This window comes from Branchiostoma lanceolatum, chromosome 18, assembly GCF_035083965.1.
Source record: "Branchiostoma lanceolatum isolate klBraLanc5 chromosome 18, klBraLanc5.hap2, whole genome shotgun sequence".
In the NCBI taxonomy this organism is placed as follows: Eukaryota; Metazoa; Chordata; class Leptocardii; order Amphioxiformes; family Branchiostomatidae; genus Branchiostoma; species Branchiostoma lanceolatum.
This window is the reverse complement of record NC_089739.1, coordinates 7,287,920-7,303,367: the sequence shown is the minus strand read 5'-3', so window position 1 is coordinate 7,303,367 and position 15,448 is coordinate 7,287,920. Positions and strand designations below refer to the sequence as shown.

Below are 15,448 nucleotides of genomic sequence, written 5' to 3'. Positions count from 1 at the left end.
TGGGTACCTGACTTCGGTTGGGGAGGTAAAAAACGGTCGAAGGAGAGGGCTGGGCTCCACCTTCCAATGCCTTACCATAGACACTGTGGATAGCAACCCACTGCCCCTTCGGCCTCAATAAGGCTATGGGGTTACCTTTTACTTTACGTGTTCTGTTGAATTGCATGTCCTAGGCTGGCTGCTCGTGTGTTCGGTGAGTTTCGTGGCCATGGTGGCGGCGTTCTTCACCGTCCTGTACACGCTGAGTTTCGCCCTTTCTCTCTCTCTCTCTCTCTCTCTCTCTCTCTCTCTCTCTCTCTCTCTCTCTCTCTCTCTCTCTCTCTCTCTCTCTCTCTCTCTCTCTCTCTCTCTCTGTCTCTCTCTCTCTCTGTCTCTCTCTCTCTGTCTTGCTTTGTCAGCTCATGATGACATATCTAAGACACAGAATCATTGTTAAAGTTACGTTTTCTGCTGAATTCCTTTCCTAGGCTGGCTGCTCGTGTGGTCGGCGAGTTTCGTGGCGGCGTTCTTCACGGTCCTGTACACGCTGAGTTTCGGCCGGGCGAAGGCGGAGGCGTGGCTCGTCACCTTTCTGACGTCATTCGTGACCGACCTGTTCCTGATGCAGCCCTTCAAGCTGCTCATCATGGCGGTCATTTTCGCTTTAGTGTCCAAGGTATCATATTATTTCCATAGTAAACATACATCATATATCTATATATTCATCTACATGTCTATTTTCAGTAATGGCAAAGTCTTTGCGCGCGCGTACGGTATTGTTTCATAATATTGGACTGTTGACCCGTTCTTCGATAAATGGTGATTCTAATGAGGTAAAATCACCTCAACTTACAATCATGAGTCAGCTATCTATTACTAGTATGTTTGTCTGTTTGCCTGAGTATTTTTCAACAATGCGCGCAGTATCTGTATGTTGTGCCAGAGGGCGTTTACACTCATGAGAGAGTCTGTCTTATCTTAGCCTCTGAGGGGATTAAGTCTGCTATCTCTGAATGCCTTGTTGAATTCCACAAGTCATGATGTTTGATTAATGAAATTTCAAACTAAAACAGACACCTGTTGAAGATGATGATCCTCCAGCAGAACCGCCACAGTCTGATGAGGAGTATCTTCAGTCCGGCAAACAGACGAACGACTCCAAGGATATGGTGCGTCATCTTAAAGTGTCTTGCTTGATATATCTGCAAGTGTCTTTCTTGACCTTATAATGTCTTGCTTTATCATCTAGTATATTACGTTATGCTTTACCTTTACTTTTATCTTACGTTAATGAAGGTTAGACATTGGTACAAAACCTGGTTTCCCAGTCCTATCTTTAGTCACTGACGAAAGACAGTGGATGTTGTCTGAAACGTTTGACTGTTTCAAAATTTTATCCAGTTGCTTCAGTAACTATTTTTGGCCCATCTAGTATCTTGTTTTCTGCGCTATCTTCTAATGTCTTGTTTTTGTACTCTATAGCTAGCGTCTTATTTTATCTTCTAATGTCGTGTTTATCTTATAGTGTCTTGTTTATCTTCTTGTGTCTTACATTGTATGGATTTCAGGTGTTCCGATATTTTCAAAGCCTTAAAACATCGTATGAAAACTGTACTTCCTTATAGTTAGAAGTCATGAAAACCACGTCTTACACTTGTCATATGATTGACCAATTACCACCGTAAAGAACGGTTATATGTGACGTGAACCATGTTGTTGGGACCTTTGTCCTTTATCGTTTCTAGACGGTGACAAAAACACCCGTGCCGTGGATGTCAGCATCAGGGTGGAGTCAGTACGTCTGGAGGGAGAGGCCGTCCACTCTGGGTGCGCAGACGATAGAGGTGTGTCACTCGTACTGAAGTAGTTCATTGATAACTGTGATATCTCTAATAATTCACACTGCTAGAATCATTGCAATGGTTGTGCCCGCCACAAGATCAGCCCAGATGTGACGTGTTAGGTATGAATGATTTAGAAGTGACATTTAGTCGTTCGGAGTGATATAGTGTGTAACAATTAGCCTCCTTTGGCTTTGCAGACGTTTGATTTTGGGGTAGCGCTGATTTGCGATCTTCAACATGGGCCAGGTTCTCTTATTCCGTTGGAGATCATTTCCATGCGCCTGGAAGGTTTGCGAAGAAGGCTAGAACAACACATATTCAGATCATGACTCAGTGCAATACAGTACAGTGTAAGGTTTCTCACTGGAGAAAATCGCTGACAGATTATCGCCTGAGGAAACGAATCATCTAAATAGGAAATGCATATACTATGTAAGTATACCTTTCTGACATCTAAATGCAGCTTATTTCATTTTCCTATGACAGATTTCCGAAACTGGCCGTTCCGACTCACCACCAGACGAATCCGCCCTGGCTGAACAGCGGCAGAAGAGCGCAGAGAGACGCAAGAGGCGCGCGGCTGTTCTGGAGGTCCTGGTGTTCGGTCTCTTCATCGCCGTGATCATGGCGGCCTCCTACGGGGAACGAAGCCCCATGGCTTTCTACATGACCCAGAGTGTGGAAAGGCAGATCCTTGGTGCTGGTGACATTGGCTTCTATGAGGTATTGTCAAATATCTACATATCTTTGGACCCATATAATAGTATCGTCATACGCACCTTAATATAATGTCAGCTTGTGTACAAAGAACCTCTACTTGTAGCAAAGGGTAGAGGAATGCATATAGTATAGCTTTATAGCTAACCGGCCATTTTGTTGTTTGGTTGTTTGTATGCCATAAAAAAACCGTAAGACCCAATAGGCAAAGTCAACGACTTTTTCTTTTTAGATAAATTGATATCAAAATAACCTAATATGTCTATTCCTGTCAGATCCAAGACATTTCGTCGTTTTGGACGTGGATAACGACCGGATTGCTGCCCGCCCTCCGCACGGGAAGCTGGTACAACGGCAGGCTGACTCCTGACGTCATGCTACTTAGCGACATGGTCACATTTCCACTCGGTCATGTACAGCTTCGGCAGATGCGACTTAAACCAGGTGAGCTTTAAAGATTAACCTGTGGTCTCATGATGATTTGTAATGATCTCAACGATGTTTGCCGTTGTCTTCCAATGATCATCCAATGATTTCTAATGTCTTCTAATGATTTTGTGAATATGTTATTCTGTTGTTTTGCACCATGACAACATTTAAGCATATAATACAATCCTTTACGTTTGGGACTGCATTATAAACACCACATCAACTCACACCAACTATGTATACTAGTATGCAATTACGTTTGGGACCGCATCTGTAAACAGCGACACCTATAACTGCAGTGCAAAATCAACCAGTCATGATTACTAGTATACCTTGAGGAAGGTGACAGACGGCCAACGAAACGTCGGTGTGAAAAAACACTTGCCCATGTACAAAGAACTTTGTTATACGTGTTACAGTAATGTTTTGAACTATAACTTTCCTGCATTGAAAGTTTTGTGAATGTCATTTCTAGGACAACACTGTGCGCCGCCCAAACAGATGATGAACGTGACGTCACGGTGCATCGTGGAGTACTCCAACCATATGGCGGATACACAGAACTACACTTTGCGGTGGGCTCCCGAGAACACAACAGCCAACAATGCGACCGGGAGCTGCGATTCTCCCAGCGCTCAGAGACCTCCTGGATTATATAACTGTGATGGTGACAGGAACCCTTGGACGTACACATCTGTTTCACTCACGGACGGTTTGTTCTTTTTTTTTCACATCAGACATGTCTACAAGTTCATTACCTGTCATACTAGATTGCTATTTTACCATCATTAAGAAGCTTATGTTTCTGGTATAAGTTTTAACGGTGTTTGTTTGTAGTTGAGTAGTATGACTCAATAAACTATGGATGGATATCTGCTAAGTCAGGTACATGTATATGTATGTGGTCACAGTAGGTCTCCACCCTTCAAAGAAATATATAGATGTTGGTTTTCTCTTGGTGACTGCAGCAGAACTTCTAGTTTCTCTATCTTGTGTTCTCCAAAAGCAGATGCTAGGATTATATTGGCGATTTTAGTCTACAAGTAATAAATAATGTATTTGTTGTTCTTGACATAATTGACTCAACAAATTGCCATTTCCTTTGATACAGATGTTCCGTACTTCGGCACGCATGGCTCCTACATTGGCGGTGGCTACGTCACCTGGCTTGGAACTACGAATGACTCAAGCACCCTACAAGAGCACGGCTGGTTGGACGAAAACACCCGGGCACTCTTCATCGAGCTTATCCTGTACAACCCGCACGTCAACTTGTTTTCCGTCGTGTCATTGGCTGTGGAATTCACCAATCTCGGATCAGCTTACAAAAGTTCGGAGATTGGAACCGTGCGGCTCATCCAAGATGACGTCATCTTACTACTGGTCCTGAGGGGGGTGCTGGCGCTATTTCTTTTGTACTTCACACTTCGTGAAGGTAGTTCTTCAATTGCTTTATCTTCAAGTGTCTTGCTTTTTCTTCCAGCGTTTTGCTTTAACTTCTAGTGCCTTAATTTATCTTCTAGTGTTTTGCGTTAAATTCACACTTCGTAAAGATGAGTGAAATTCAAATGTTGTTTTCTGTGCAAACTAAGATAATTTTTCCTTACCGCTTCTCTGCTACAAACAAAACTAGAAATAGTAGATGTCATCTTTGTTACATTATGTAGGCTCATATTATCGATTCACCTTGAGTGCTGTGTTCTTTTGGCTTGTATGTGTGTCTGCCTAACTGCCTGTCTGTCTGACTGTGTTCCTTGTTGCCTGGCATTCATCCTATTCTAGCTCAGAATTCGGAGTATTTGGCAAGGGGAAGCAATCGGAAAAGCGAATCAGAGCTAGAACAGGATTGACGCCAGGCTATTGTTTCTGCAGTGCAGTTTCTCTATGTTACGCCAGAGGGTGCTTCCCGTTAAGAGGGTGGTGTCTGCAATTTCTGATTGCCAGTATTTCATTGGTCCCCAGGAAAGTCTTTGCTGTCTCGGCCTCTTGAGTATCTCTGCGAGTTCTGGAGCTGGGTAGAGCTGCTAGTCATCACCATCGGGTTCTCCACCCTGGTCATCTACTTCTACACTCAAGGCATCATAGACGAGGTGGCAGAACAACGACAGAACGGCAACTCTGTCTTCCATCTGTACAAAAGTGCCGTCAGCTGGTTACAACTCTCCACCTACCTGCAAAGTTTCCTCATCTGTTGCGCTACCTTAAAGTTCATCCGCCTTCTCCGCTTCAACTCGCACGTGTACGCCTTGTCCATGACGATGAGGAAATCCCTCAAGCCCCTCACATACTTCATGGTTTCTGTAGCTATCATTCTCCTGGCTTTTATCCTAATGATGGCTTTGGTCTTAGGCGCAAGTAGCAACGATTACAAGAACATAAGCTCCAGTCTTCAAAGCCTTCTTCTGATGATGATGGGTAGTTTTGACTTCGACGCCCTGTCCTCGGGCCATAGAATACTCGGCCCGATGATTTTCTTCTTGTATCAGGTTGTCATGCAGTTTCTTCTGCTGAGTATTTTCATGGTGATCCTTTTCGATGTGTATGAGACCGGAGACTGGTCGGTGAACCCGTACGATCTCAGGTTCACTGCCTTCTTAAAGGAAACTGCATCAGAGGCGGTAGAGAAAATCAAAGGCGCTTCGTTCAAAGCCACGAGAAACAAACCTAAGATGGAAAGGAGCTTTTCTACAGATATCATTCCTAAGATAGATCGTGGCTTAAGTGAACTAAACATTGTTTGAGTAACTATTTCTCCATCATCTATATGATCATGTTCTCCTTTAGCTTTAGGTAACCGTTAACTGGTATAGTATTGAGCCTTGTGTTGTGGTGAGATTTAGTAATTAATCTAACATTGATTCGTGACGATTTATAGAAATATTGGATGAAAACTTGAGCAGATCACTGAGTTTGCCATTTAATTAAGAAATATTGGAAGCACCAATGTATCTCACATTTTTTAAAGATTTGCCTTCGGTAGGCCTTGTTTCCTAGAAGTGGTCAATGTATATATGCATGATATTTGCGAATAAATCATGGGAAATGTAATCATGCCTTCTATTGTTAGTCATTCGATTTTGATCGTCATTATTTGTATCATGATATCAATGATAAACTAGAGTTCCACGACCTCATACCTTAGCCAAATGATTCTTGACTGACGTATCATGAGTGTTTCTCATCGATTATAAATCATACCAGTTGATCATATTTTCTACCAAATGACAGAAGTTGTCCAAAGTCTTCTTGAGTTATGCTGGTCATTTACATACACACATACACATATACAAACGCTACCCAAAACATAACCTTCTCGGCGAAGGTAATGATCACAGACGTGCCCGACAATTACCGCCCCCACCCAGCAAGAGCTTTCATACTAAATGAGAGTCATCTGCAAACGTACTTGACAGTACGTCAAACATACCGCGACATTATGTGTGTATCAGGTACCATAGTGAACTTAAGGTTAAAGGTCAGAAAGTTCAGGTTTGTTGACGTTAAGCTCAGGTGAGTCCGCAGACGTGTGTTACCTGTGCACGTCTCAGACAGGATTTCTCGATTCCGCGGCTTTTCGGTGCAAGTTTAGAGGACCAGGTATGCAGGTATGTATCTTGTTGTTTCGGTTATGTCAATGCTAATGCAATGTCAGTTGTTGTGGATGTCTTATTTTGTATGTTTAGAACGATTTGTGGTTGTCCGCCTTTACGTTTCAAGGATGTTCGGCGCCTTTTACTGGCTCGTTTAACAGTTACTGGCTCGTTTCGTAAATATATCATGAGGCAGGGGAGAGGAGTTTGTTGTTCTTCTACTGTTGTTGTTATTGTCCCATCATCATCTGGCCGTGAAGGTGTCACGGATGTTTCATGTTTAATTATTGTCTAATGTCAGTAGTAAATGATGTTAAAAACTATGGTAAGGTGAGTTATAGTTCCTTTCCCCAGTTTCTGCAGTGCTGGTCGCCGAGCTTGTCTGGGTGAACCCAAGGCCAGAGCCGGCCGGCATCTTCCTTCTGCTGGGGGGACAGGGGCAGAAGTTCAAAGAATCACAGAGACGACATCTTCCTCCTGCTGCGGGGACCAGTGCAGAAGCTTATCGGAGTCCATTTTATAGAGGTAAAAACATAGAAATACCGTACCTCTATGAACTAACAACTGTAAAATGAATTCCCATGAGCTTCATACGTTATAAATATATCTGTCATTATCTCTTACGGAAACTTGAATATGAGTGCTTTGGAAACAAAATCTGTAAAGAAGTACTGTACAATCTTCATGATTTACCAGAATAATAATAGATATATTCAACCTTAATGATGATCACCTGTGTTACAGATGCTCATCAACATAATTTACCCAAATGGTCTATTTTGTGTCTGGACCACAAGTGAAATATACATCCTGTGGAAGTAGTGCACGTGTATCTTAAATCGGCATGAATCATAGTGTAGAGTGACAAGTCAGTCTGTACTCGTGTCATAACGGAAAACCTTTGCTGAGGACGGGCTTTCCGGACTTCTACGCTTGTCATGGATTGACAGGCTCGTTCTTCGGGAGAAGGTACCACTCGACGGGAACATCCAGGAGTGGTGACTTGAGTATTGATTTCTTCATTGTTTCTTCTTCATAAATAATCACAATGTAGGGTAAACAATTTCCACCTGTGCACGGATAAGTTAATTTCCTTTAGATATCTAGTTATTCCGCCTATTCCTTCCCGAGTGGAACTGCGAGACGACGACGAGACAACCGGCATCTTTTGCGGCAGAGTGACGAAGCAGAAACGTCCGAGTCCGCCATTTTGTTTAGCACATGTAACATGTGCTGAGTTTTATTTTATTTTTGCTGGTCTCTGAGTTGGTTTTCAGCGCGTGTCATTTGCAGTTTCCAAGTATTCAGTGAGTATTGCTTAATAATTCTTTAGAATTGACTTCGTGCGCTGCGCTTAGGAGGAGCAAGTTGGTTCCCCATTATTATTGCGCGCCGAGTGTTCTCTAAGTATACCGAGTTTGATTTTGACTGTTTGATTTGATTGATGCTTTGTGCGCGAAAGTATTTCCGCGCACCGAGCGATTTAAATATAACGCTGCTTTAGGAGTCATTAATTTGTGCAAGTTTAGTCGCAAGCGACACGAAGTTAGCGGAGAATTTGTCTCCACGTGGTTGCGGCGAGCTGAGTGTTGGATAATTGCACTCTTTAATAATTTGTCGAATTCATTGATAGCTTAATTACATTTGCTGTATTACTGAATCAGCTTTGTGATTAGCGCATTTTTTCAAGTCTTTTTTTCAGTTTGGACAGTTTTCTAAGATTTTCTGGAAAATGGTTCCTGTGACCTCGGACCTTTTCCAGAAGTCTGTCACTTACAGGTTCGAGCAAGATGAACCTATCTCTACACAGGAATTTCTCGAGATATTCCAGAACATGCAAGGTGTTGATGTGGCCTATGATATAGATACAGTAAGGTCCATCAATAAAAATACGTTCGAAGTGACGTTTGCCAGTCTTGCTAAAAAACAGGAAGCCACTATCAAGATCAGGTCCACTTTTGATCAGGTCAATGTTACAGGTTACGGCCTGGGAACATATGTAACGTGTCTCAATGTCCCTGCCTATTTGGACGAGGGAGTCCTACAGGCTACCTTGTCAAGATATGGTAGAATAAACATGGCAAAATGCCCCACCTATCCGCCCCCCTTTGATAAGATCAAAAAAGGGGTGCGTCAATACCGCATGGAACTTGAGAAGAACATCCCAAACGGCCTGCGGATTGGTAACGCCATTATTTGGGTTAGATACATGGGACAGCAGCAAGTATGCAATAAATGTGGCGAAAATGATCATTACTTCGCTCAATGTCCGTACAAGAAGTGCAACAAATGCCTTGACTTTGGTCATGTAGCTTCTGAATGCGATAAAGAGATTAAATGTACAGTATGTAACGATGAGGGTCACACCTTCAAAAACTGTCCAAAGTCCTATGCCAGAGTAATTTCACCGGGCAATAACTGGACAAGTCCGAGTAATGCTACAGAACAGGTAAAGAATGACAGCGAAAAGAAAAATGACAAATCTTCAGATGAACATGTAGATGTAACTGCTAGTACTTCTGAAAAGATAGTTGTACACTCAGAGGAAAAAAGCTCCAATGCAAAAGAAGTAGATGAAACATTCATCCATTGTCTGAATTGCAATTGCGAATATGCTGTCAGTGTCAGCGAAAAGACGGAGTGTGGTGATTGTAAAGAAGAGATAAAGACAGGTGATGGTAAAATGGAGGGTTGTGATGGTTGTGCCACCAACGAGAAAATTGTATGCATGTCATGTTTTGAGAAAGCAAAAAAGAATAGTGAAGATATCGAAGATGGAGAAATAAAAGATGACGAGGAAAGTGAGAGTATAAATGACCCAGACAGTGTAGAAGACCAGAAGCCTTCTGACCATATTGAACCTTTCACTTCTGAATCATCAAGTGAAAGCCAAGAAGCGCAAAAGAAAGAGAAACGTGAACGCAAAGAAAGTGAGAAGTCAGTCCCGGCTAGAAGAAAGGTGCCAGCTTCAGACCAGAAGCCTTCTGACCATATTGAACCTTTCACTTCTGAATCATCAAGTGAAAGCCAAGAAGCGCAAAAGAAAGAGAAACGTGAACACAAAGAAAGTGAGAAGTCAGTCCCGGCTAGAAGAAAGGTGCCAGCTTCTGAGAGAAAGGGCGACAATTCGCCCTCATATTCTCCAAACGTAGGTACAGGCAGCCAAGAACAGACTCCTAATGCCGAAAATGATGTTGACATGGAAGCCCCATGGAAGATACACTCCAATAAAAGATCTCGTCCCGTCACTGACTCTAGCGAGGAAACAGTTGCCCATGCTCCAAAAAAGAAACTACCGGTAGATAATACAGCTTTGATCAATAAAGCAAAAGAAAAACTCTCAAAGAGCAAAATTGTAAAAAACGACGTCGAAGTGAGTTGCAAGGAAAGGCCGTGTAGTAGCAGAGGTTTCCACTGTCACTATAAAAAGTTCTCAAATCACAACAAAGTACACCATAAGTGTAAACCAATTGACTTGAAATGTGTGTCCCCGTCTTGTGACCACCTCAGTAAGTCCCCCTCCGAATGGGCTTCACACATATGTGTGCAACACCCAGAGGAGGTCCTGCGTAGAAAAGTCACAGACCTAGAGTCTTGGTTTATTTAATCTCTCTTTCTAAATGGTTTTTTAGACAAATTAAAGCCACTTCTGTATAGCCTTCTCCCATTTCTTTGTTTAGCTATTATGGCTCTACAAATTATCACTCTAAATGTTAATGGAATGAGGGACGACACCATTAGAAGAAGAATTTACAATTACATGAAAGAACAGAAAGTTGATATCATTTGTTTACAGGAATGTCATGTGTACACTAATATGGAGCAACGAACGTGGACTAAACAATGGGGGGGCAATGCTATTTGGAACCCTGGGAAGTCTAATACGTGTGGGGTAGGTATACTGTTTTCGCCAAATACAATGTGGACATACACAAATGCCATTAAAGACCAGAATGGTAGGTTGATTGCGTGTGATATTTGCAATGGTAAAGATGAACTCAAACTGTGTAATGTATATGCTCCTACTGATCCTGTTGAAAGGAGAAAGTTTCTCAAGGATCTCCCAACGTATTTACAGGGTCGTAGTAAGACTTGCCATACTCCTTGGAGTGGCTGTCAACACAATACCAATTTAATCCTTTGTGGTGATTTCAATTTTGTTGAAAACACGGCTTTGGATAAAGTTGGAGGGAATCCATCTAATGGTACTTTTGGTAAAAAGGAGATGGAATCTTTATGTTATCAATTTCAAATTTCTGACATGTGGAGATGTATGAATCCTATTGAAAGAAGATATACATGGCGAAACAGAATGTGTTCTATTCAAACTCGATTAGATAGGTTCTATTGTTCCAACGGGATTCAAGTTCATGCATTTACTTTCTTGCCGGTCCCTTTCTCTGACCATGACGGGGTTAAAATTCAACTTGGGAGTATTGTTCCCAAGCAACAGTGTGGTCCAGGAGTCTGGAAAATGAACACATCTATCCTTAAAGACAGTATCTTCCAGCAAAATTTCGTAGAGGCTTTCCACTTCTGGTGTCTATTAAAACCATATTTTGTGAATGAGAGAGAGTGGTGGGACGAGACAAAACGAAAAATAAAGAGAATGATTATCGAACACTCGTGTAGAATAGCGAAAGAAAGGCGACAGCAGAAGGATGAATTAACAAAACAGATCGATTATCTTACTTTCAACTCATCTCTGCCAAGCTCAACAATAGCCACTGCGATGGAATTGGCAAGAGCCAAGGAAAAACTGAATAATATACTAAATAAGGAAGAAGAAGGTGTGAAAATTAGATCTAGAGTACAATGGATAGAAAAGGGGGAAAAACCCACTGCTTTTTTTCTAAATAAGGAGATTAAGAGGGGTAAAAAGAAAATAATAGAAGAAATAAGGGACAAAGATGGCAATATTGTTAAATCTCAGGAAGGAATTATGGAAGTTTTTGACCTCTTTTATACAGCATTATTTTCGGAAGGAGAAATAGATGTAGATTGTCAAGAAAAACTCTTAGAGCAAATTGACGCAACCTTGCCTCCTGAAATAATGAATATTCTTGAGAAGCCACTTACAAGTGTTGATTATTTAAAAGCTTTGAAAGATTTAAGCAATAATAAAACCCCAGGGGAAGATGGACTTCCCAAAGAATTTTACGTTCATTTTTGGCCATTGATCGGTAAACATCTTGTCGACGTTTTAAATGAAGGGTTGGAGGAGGAGGAATTGTCAACTTCTCAACGAGGAGGGGTAATAACTTTAATCAATAAGGTTGGCGATCCATTAGAGGTGAAGAATAAAAGACCAATCTCCTTACTAAATGTTGACTATAAAATTTTGTCTCGAGCTCTTACAAATCGCCTTAAACACGCTTTGAAATTTGTAATTCATGAAGACCAAACATGCTCTGTTCCAGGAAGGAAAATTACAGACAACCTTTTGGATTTTAGAGATCTTGCACAATACATTAACAGTAAAAACTCTGAAGCAGTATTTATGTCACTCGATCAAGAGAAAGCTTTCGATCGTGTAAACCATAAGTATCTCGATAAAGTTTTGCAAAAAATGGGGTTTGGAATATTTTTTCGTAATAGTGTTCAAACTCTATACAACAAGGCTTACTGTAAGATTTCGGTCAATGGCTTCTTATCTGATGACATACTTTTTTCAAGAGGAGTTAGACAAGGATGTTCTATGTCTCCATTATTATACATCATTGCGTTGGAGCCCCTTGCGTGTATGATCCGGAATGACAAGGAAATAAAAGGTGTGACACTACCAAATGGCAGTGAGAAAAAACTATCAATGTATGCAGACGATACCAATGGTATTCTTACAACAAATGGTTCCATTTTCAAATTATTTGATGTAATCAGCGTATACGAGAAAGGAACAGGGGCAAAGCTAAATAAAGGAAAAACAGAAGCTCTTTGGTTGGGTAAATGGAAAGGTAGGAAAGATAAGCCAGTTGCTATTAAAAGATGGACTTCGACTTCTATAAAGCTATTAGGTGGTTTCTTTGGGAATGACAGAATTATAAACATAAATTGGAAACATAGAACTTCAAAATTTGTAGAAACACTGGAAAAATGGGATGGAAACAACTTGTCCTTTCAAGGACGAACTGTAATTTTGAACACTCTTGCCTCTCCAGGTCTCTGGTATATAGCCCCTGTTTTTAGAATGCCAGCAAGATACGCTAAAGTAATTGAAAAGGCCACTTTCACATTTATGTGGGGTGGAAAAGCGCAGCAAGTGAAGAAAGAAACCTTTTATTTAGCTAAGGAACAAGGAGGCTATGGTGTTGTCAATGCACAGGAGAAAGCAACGTGTATGTTTATTCTGACTTTTAAAGAATTGTTAAATGCTGATACAATAGCATGGAAGATCTTAGGACAATATTGGTTAGGTTTATTCCTGAAAAGACTTGGTTACGCTGAATGGTCTAATTTGGCTCCTCATACTGTTGAATGGCCTCCCATACAAAACTCTTTGAAAACTCTCGTTGAATCTGTTAATAGAACAAATAAAGCATTTGATTGGAGAAAAGCGGATTTATCAAAGCTTTATGATATCATGATTGGAAGGGCATCTATTAAGCCTAGAATCGTGGATCAAAATCCCTCCAGAGAATGGCAAAAATTATGGAAGATAGTGCAAAGTGACATGTTGCCAAATTTCATCAACGATTTGAACTGGAAAATCATACATAAAATAGTCAAAACTAACAGTTTACTCAATACCTGGGGCTACATAAGAGACAACAAATGCCAATGGCCAGACTGCAGAAAAGAGGAAACGTTGCCACATATATTTTTCTCCTGCACTAAATCAGAGGAAGTATGGTGCTGGGTCGAAGGTTTTGTAAGAAGGTGGTTGTGTTCCACTTTCAAAATACAGAAAAAATATGTGCTACTGGAAGACCCGTCATTAGTCAGCGGAATAACAAAGCGAAAACAAGAAATTATCGCATACATTGTATCAATGGTCAGATATCGGCTTTGGTCAGAGAGATGTCATCTGTCCCTCGAAAGGAAAGTAACAGCCGCAAAAGCAACGGTTGCCACTTTAAAACAACTCATTAAAGACACCATCAATGTGGAGTTTCATAGGCTCCCGAGGGTTATTTTCGTCCAAAACTGGAAATCAGATATGTACTGGCTGGATATCAAACAGGATAAAGTAGTGTATCGTTTCTGCATAGTCCCAATGGGTTTTAGTTCGCGTCTGTGTGTGGCTCCTTAGGAGCTACGGTGTCTGTATTATTGGTGTGATGCTCCAAATGGCAGGTGCACCAGTGAATCAATAAGTCGCCTCGCCGGAGCATTGCAGTGTAAGGTGACCCACTCCGCCGTTTTTAGGATGGGCGCCGACCAATTGCCATGTGTTCACTTATTCATGCCTTTTAAGGTGTGACAAGTGATCGGGTCAGCTAGCTGCGTGAACCAGGTTCACGTGTGACCCAAGGGCCACCCACCCGCCATTTTAGGATGGGAGCCACCTGTCAGTCTGTCCCAATTTAGGGAAGGCTGGTTTTCTTTCAGTGCAGGAAAAGTTAACAATATGCCAAACTAGATGACCTTAGGTCAGATCTGAATCTACTGCATCTCATACATCATTCAAGATTGGTTTGATCAAATCATGGTTTGACGCTTCCGACTATTTGCAAGCATTTTATTTGAGTCCTTCTGAATCTAAATGTTTCACGTTGCCTTTCTTGTCTTGAAGGTTTCCCATCTATGAACATATCCCCATGTTGTGCTTGCATGTGCGTCCAGCCTTGATTTATTACACATTGTTTTGATTCTGAATAATCAAGGAAAATATGGTGTCTGATCATAATCAGGTCTGTGCCTGACCGGTCGGAAGAAGTAGAACGCCTCTATCTCCTACGATGTCTGGGCGGCCGCTGTGAACGATTGAGCACAACCCTAAATTTACCGGTAGCGTTTTGTACCGTCCCTGTACCGCTATGTTGACTAGAAAGGGGCTTGGTCCCTCTATGTTTTGGAACCTTTTGGCTTATTGGGCTCAAATACGAATATGCCCTCATTATTGTTTGTGGTGTATCTTGTCATGACCTTGGAGTAGAGAGGTAGAATTCCGCTATCTCTTTGACGTCAGGCGGCCTCTGACTGGAACAGAAACAGTAATATCCTAGAATAAAGAGGAACAACTTTGTTTTACCCAAACATTCGTCAATGTATAGTGTCTGATTATGGGCATGCCATTGCACAAACTGGGGGCGGGTCGAGGTAGTTTTTAGCTATATCTTCCAATGCCTGGGTGTATTTCCATGAGTCAGTGGGGGTAGTTTTCCACTACTCCTTCTCGACGCCTGGGGGGCCTCTGCCCAAGATCACGCAATGAAAATAACATTGTCCAAGAGTCTGTGACATAGTGGTTTTCGACCAAACATTACTGTAATGAACATGTTCTTAGAATCAAACTTGTGAAGAAAGTAAGGTTTGACAGGCCTTCTCCCCATGTTTAGTCTAACCTGACCAATATTAAGAATTGAAAGGCTTCCTCAGAAACACTGTCCTGTGGATTCTGTCAATTGCTTGTGTTTTTGTTCGTGGCAGATGATCTGTTGAGGTCATAACCTTTCTAATTTCAGTCATATAGATGAGATCGGTATACTTGTTAACTTGACTTCACAAATGCAAGGAAATGGACAATGAATTTGGATGTGATTCTGATCTGACGCTTGGGAAAAAAAAAAAAAAGGTTTTGGCCTGGACCGGATATGGATAACGAAAGTGAGAAGTCTTTAACAGGTATTGTATCTATCCTCCGAAAAGTTTTGATTTGCCTTTTATGTTGACAGTTCTGGTAAGGAGGGGTCGTACTCCTGATGCCCGTCGCGATGAGATCGCCCTTAG

At 41.6% G+C, this 15,448-nt stretch overlaps 2 protein-coding genes and 1 long non-coding RNA gene across 3 annotated transcripts; all 3 read left to right on the top strand.

Annotated features, from left to right (window-relative positions):
* Positions 1 to 1,729: 1,729 nt before the first annotated feature.
* Positions 1,730 to 2,781, top strand: LOC136424677 (uncharacterized). Its single transcript, XM_066413303.1, has 3 exons — positions 1,730 to 1,823; positions 2,310 to 2,546; positions 2,773 to 2,781. Exons 1-3 carry the CDS (start codon positions 1,752 to 1,754, stop codon positions 2,779 to 2,781), a joined length of 318 nt encoding a protein of 105 aa, XP_066269400.1. The 5' UTR covers positions 1,730 to 1,751.
* A 33-nt stretch (positions 2,782 to 2,814) lies between these two features.
* Positions 2,815 to 5,902, top strand: LOC136424493 (polycystin-2-like). Its single transcript, XM_066413110.1, has 4 exons — positions 2,815 to 2,984; positions 3,445 to 3,681; positions 4,081 to 4,404; positions 4,932 to 5,902. Exons 1-4 carry the CDS (start codon positions 2,915 to 2,917, stop codon positions 5,708 to 5,710), a joined length of 1,410 nt encoding a protein of 469 aa, XP_066269207.1. The 5' UTR covers positions 2,815 to 2,914; the 3' UTR covers positions 5,711 to 5,902.
* A 307-nt stretch (positions 5,903 to 6,209) lies between these two features.
* Positions 6,210 to 8,000, top strand: LOC136424498 (uncharacterized). The gene is made up of 2 exons (XR_010753896.1): positions 6,210 to 6,574; positions 6,914 to 8,000. It is a non-coding gene; the product is annotated as an uncharacterized lncRNA (long non-coding RNA).
* The last annotated feature ends 7,448 nt before the right edge of the window (positions 8,001 to 15,448 follow it).